Source organism: Vombatus ursinus, unplaced genomic scaffold, assembly GCF_900497805.2.
Source record: "Vombatus ursinus unplaced genomic scaffold, bare-nosed wombat genome assembly UNPS02015030.1, whole genome shotgun sequence".
In the NCBI taxonomy this organism is placed as follows: domain Eukaryota; kingdom Metazoa; phylum Chordata; class Mammalia; order Diprotodontia; family Vombatidae; genus Vombatus; species Vombatus ursinus.
Window position 1 is genome coordinate 3945055 of NW_020954808.1, and position 2701 is coordinate 3947755.

The window sequence follows — 2701 nt, forward strand, 5'->3', positions numbered from 1 at the left end:
CTAGGTACCTCCTCTCCTTCCCTTAGTAGCAGCTAAACCAAAAATCAGAGGATCTTATATTTGCTCCTGCAGGCAAGAGGATTTACTGCACAGGGGAGTGACGTGGTCAGACCTGTACTTCAGGAAGAGGAAATGTGCTACCCACCTCTTGACCAAGGGTTGATGGACTCAGTGGAAGATTAGATAGCCTTTTTCGGACACAGTCAGTGCATCCCTTCATGGCTCTAGGTGTGCCCCTGAAGGGTTGGGTGGTATCTTTTCTAGCGCTCCAGCCCATGAGCCCCTACTGGTATGCATCAGGTTGTGAGCTCCTTAAAGGCAGGGACTGGTTTTTTGCCTCTTTTCATATTCCCAGCCTTAGTACAGTGTCTGACAAGTAGTACAAGCCGTACTAAATGTTAATTGATTAAGCTAGCTCCCTTTCCTATGTACACAACAGGACTATCAGCTGTGAGCCAGATTTAAGCAATTCTTAGAAAGGAGAATTGACTAAGATGGTACAGTCAGAACAGCGGGTATAAAATATCTTCCCAGGACACACTCACCCACAAATATATAGAGAGCCCTCGGGAAAGCGGGCTCAAGCTTAGGGATCGCAGGTGGCAAGAGGGTAACTCAGCTCTCAGTTGGTAGAAATTTTTTTTTTCCCCACTTGTGAGTCCCTCAGGCAAGGCCTCTTGGGCCCAGAGTAGCTTTTCTGCTGCGTTCCCTGTGGAGCTGTGAATCACCTCGGGTCCCAGCACAGACACTGCTGCCAGCTGGTTCCAGGATGCCAGGAAGGAAGGCATTGCTTGGAAGATGGGAAGTCCAACCTTCTTTGGATTTCTTTGAAGATGAAGAGGTGAGGTTGGGGGGCAGGAGATTACCTCAGCCTCTCAGGGTTGCCAGTTACTGGAATGATTCCAGGGTTCCACTCCATGGATATTTCATAGACAATGAAATTTCCTCAGCCTTTCTGGACATGATTCTATGGCAATGTCATTGCACTTCTGAGGATTTTTCCCACTTAAAGTCTATGACTGACATAGATTGAAACTCAAACCTATGAATAAGATGGATTGATTTCACGTGGTTAAGGTACCAGGGCATTTTGTCACTTACTTTAAGTGGGGTGTGGTGATTACACCCAGTTAATCAGCCCTTCTCTGCTCTTATACAGATATTTACGCATGCGTGTCTCCTTCTAATTACGGAGAATAATAGATGTTGTATCCCTATGCCTTGTGCTTAAAAGGCACTTACTACGTGTTTATTGAAACCTAGTTTCAAATCCTGATTCTGCTATTTACTATCCATATGATTTTGGGCAAGTCATTTACCTCTCTATGCCTCAGTTTCCTCATTTGTAAAATGGGGTTGAGTTCCATGACCTCAAAGGTCCCTTCCAGCTCTAAATCTATGATTCTATAGAATAAATTGTGAGTAAAGGGCTGTTGGGGCAGCTAGGTGGCACAGGGGATAGAGCTCCAAGCCTGGTGTCAGGAATATCTGAGTTCAAATATGGCCTGAGACACTTACTAGCTGATTAGCTGTGTGACCTTGGGCAAGTCCCTTAACCCCATATGCCTCAGTTTTCTAAACTGTAAAATGAGCTGGTGAAGGAAATGGCAAACCAGTCTAGTATCTTTGTCAAGAAAACCCCAAATGGGGTCACAGAGTGTCAGACACGAATCAACAACAGAAAGCTAGCAAGGACATTGAAAATTCTTGCAATGATATTTTTGTGCACATAGGTCCTTTTCCTCTGTCTTCCTAAGCTCCTCCTCAAGAGACTTTTGGTTTGGTCTGTGTATCCCCAGCCCTTAGTACAGCGCCTGGCATACAATAAGTGCCTAATAAACGCTGGCTTGATTTGATCTCTTTGGGGGTATACATCCTTGGTAGCAGTATCGCTGGGTCAAAGGGCAGTGACACTAGGGAAGCCGGTGTCATTTCTACAGCCTTGCACTTGGAGTCAAGAAGACCAGGACTCTATAGTTGTGTGACCCTGCCCAAGGCACTCTGTGCCTCAGTAGCTGCGTCTGTGAAAAGGGAAGGAGGTTGGATTCAGGGGCCTCTAAGGATACTCCCAGGTCCAAATCTATGATCTAAGTCTATGACTTTCGGGACAGAGCGCTTGAGCTGAGTCATGGATGAAAGCAGGGCTCCCAAGCAATTGGGGTGACCATCGAGGGCGCTGCAGGCACGGCGGGCCGCCAGTGCAAAGGCACAGAGGAGGGAGATGAGGTGGAAGTGCCGTGTGTACAACAGCCCTAAGGAAGCCAGCGTGGCTCGGCCGAGTCATAGCGTGAAGAGGAGAATAATTAATCGGATAAGAAAGTCAGAAAAGTGGGGAGGGGCCCGGTTGTAAAAAGAAGTGGAAAGGGAGGAAGGCGGTGTCACGGGGAAAAGGGAGGAATGTGAGCGCCCGGGGCGGGTCACGTGCTACTGGCACGCACGTGCTTGCCGGCCAAGGGGAGGGGCGCGGTTCTGCGCAGGCGCAGAAGCTGGCGCCTGCGCACACGTCGCCCAGAGCGCGCGGCTGGGGGGAGGGGTCCGAAGAGGTTGGCGATTGGCGGGTAGGTCGCGAGCCGGCGCGCGGGGAAGGAGGTGGCCGGTTAGACGGCCTGAGGAGAAAGAGGGAGGCAGCGTGAAGAGCGTAGCCCGGCGGCACCATGGTGGAGAAGGAGGAAGTGGGCACCATCAGCGAGGAGGAGGCGGC

General features: G+C 49.9%; 1 protein-coding gene across 1 annotated transcript in view; it reads left to right on the top strand.

Moving 5' to 3' along the window:
• Window positions 1-2544: 2544 nt before the first annotated feature.
• LOC114031018 (SUMO-activating enzyme subunit 1) overlaps window positions 2545-2701 on the top strand; it is a 58212-nt gene continuing 58055 nt past the window's right edge. The window contains exon 1 of the mRNA XM_027846015.1: window positions 2545-2701. Within this exon, the coding sequence (XP_027701816.1) occupies window positions 2655-2701 (47 nt within the window). The 5' untranslated portion in view covers window positions 2545-2654.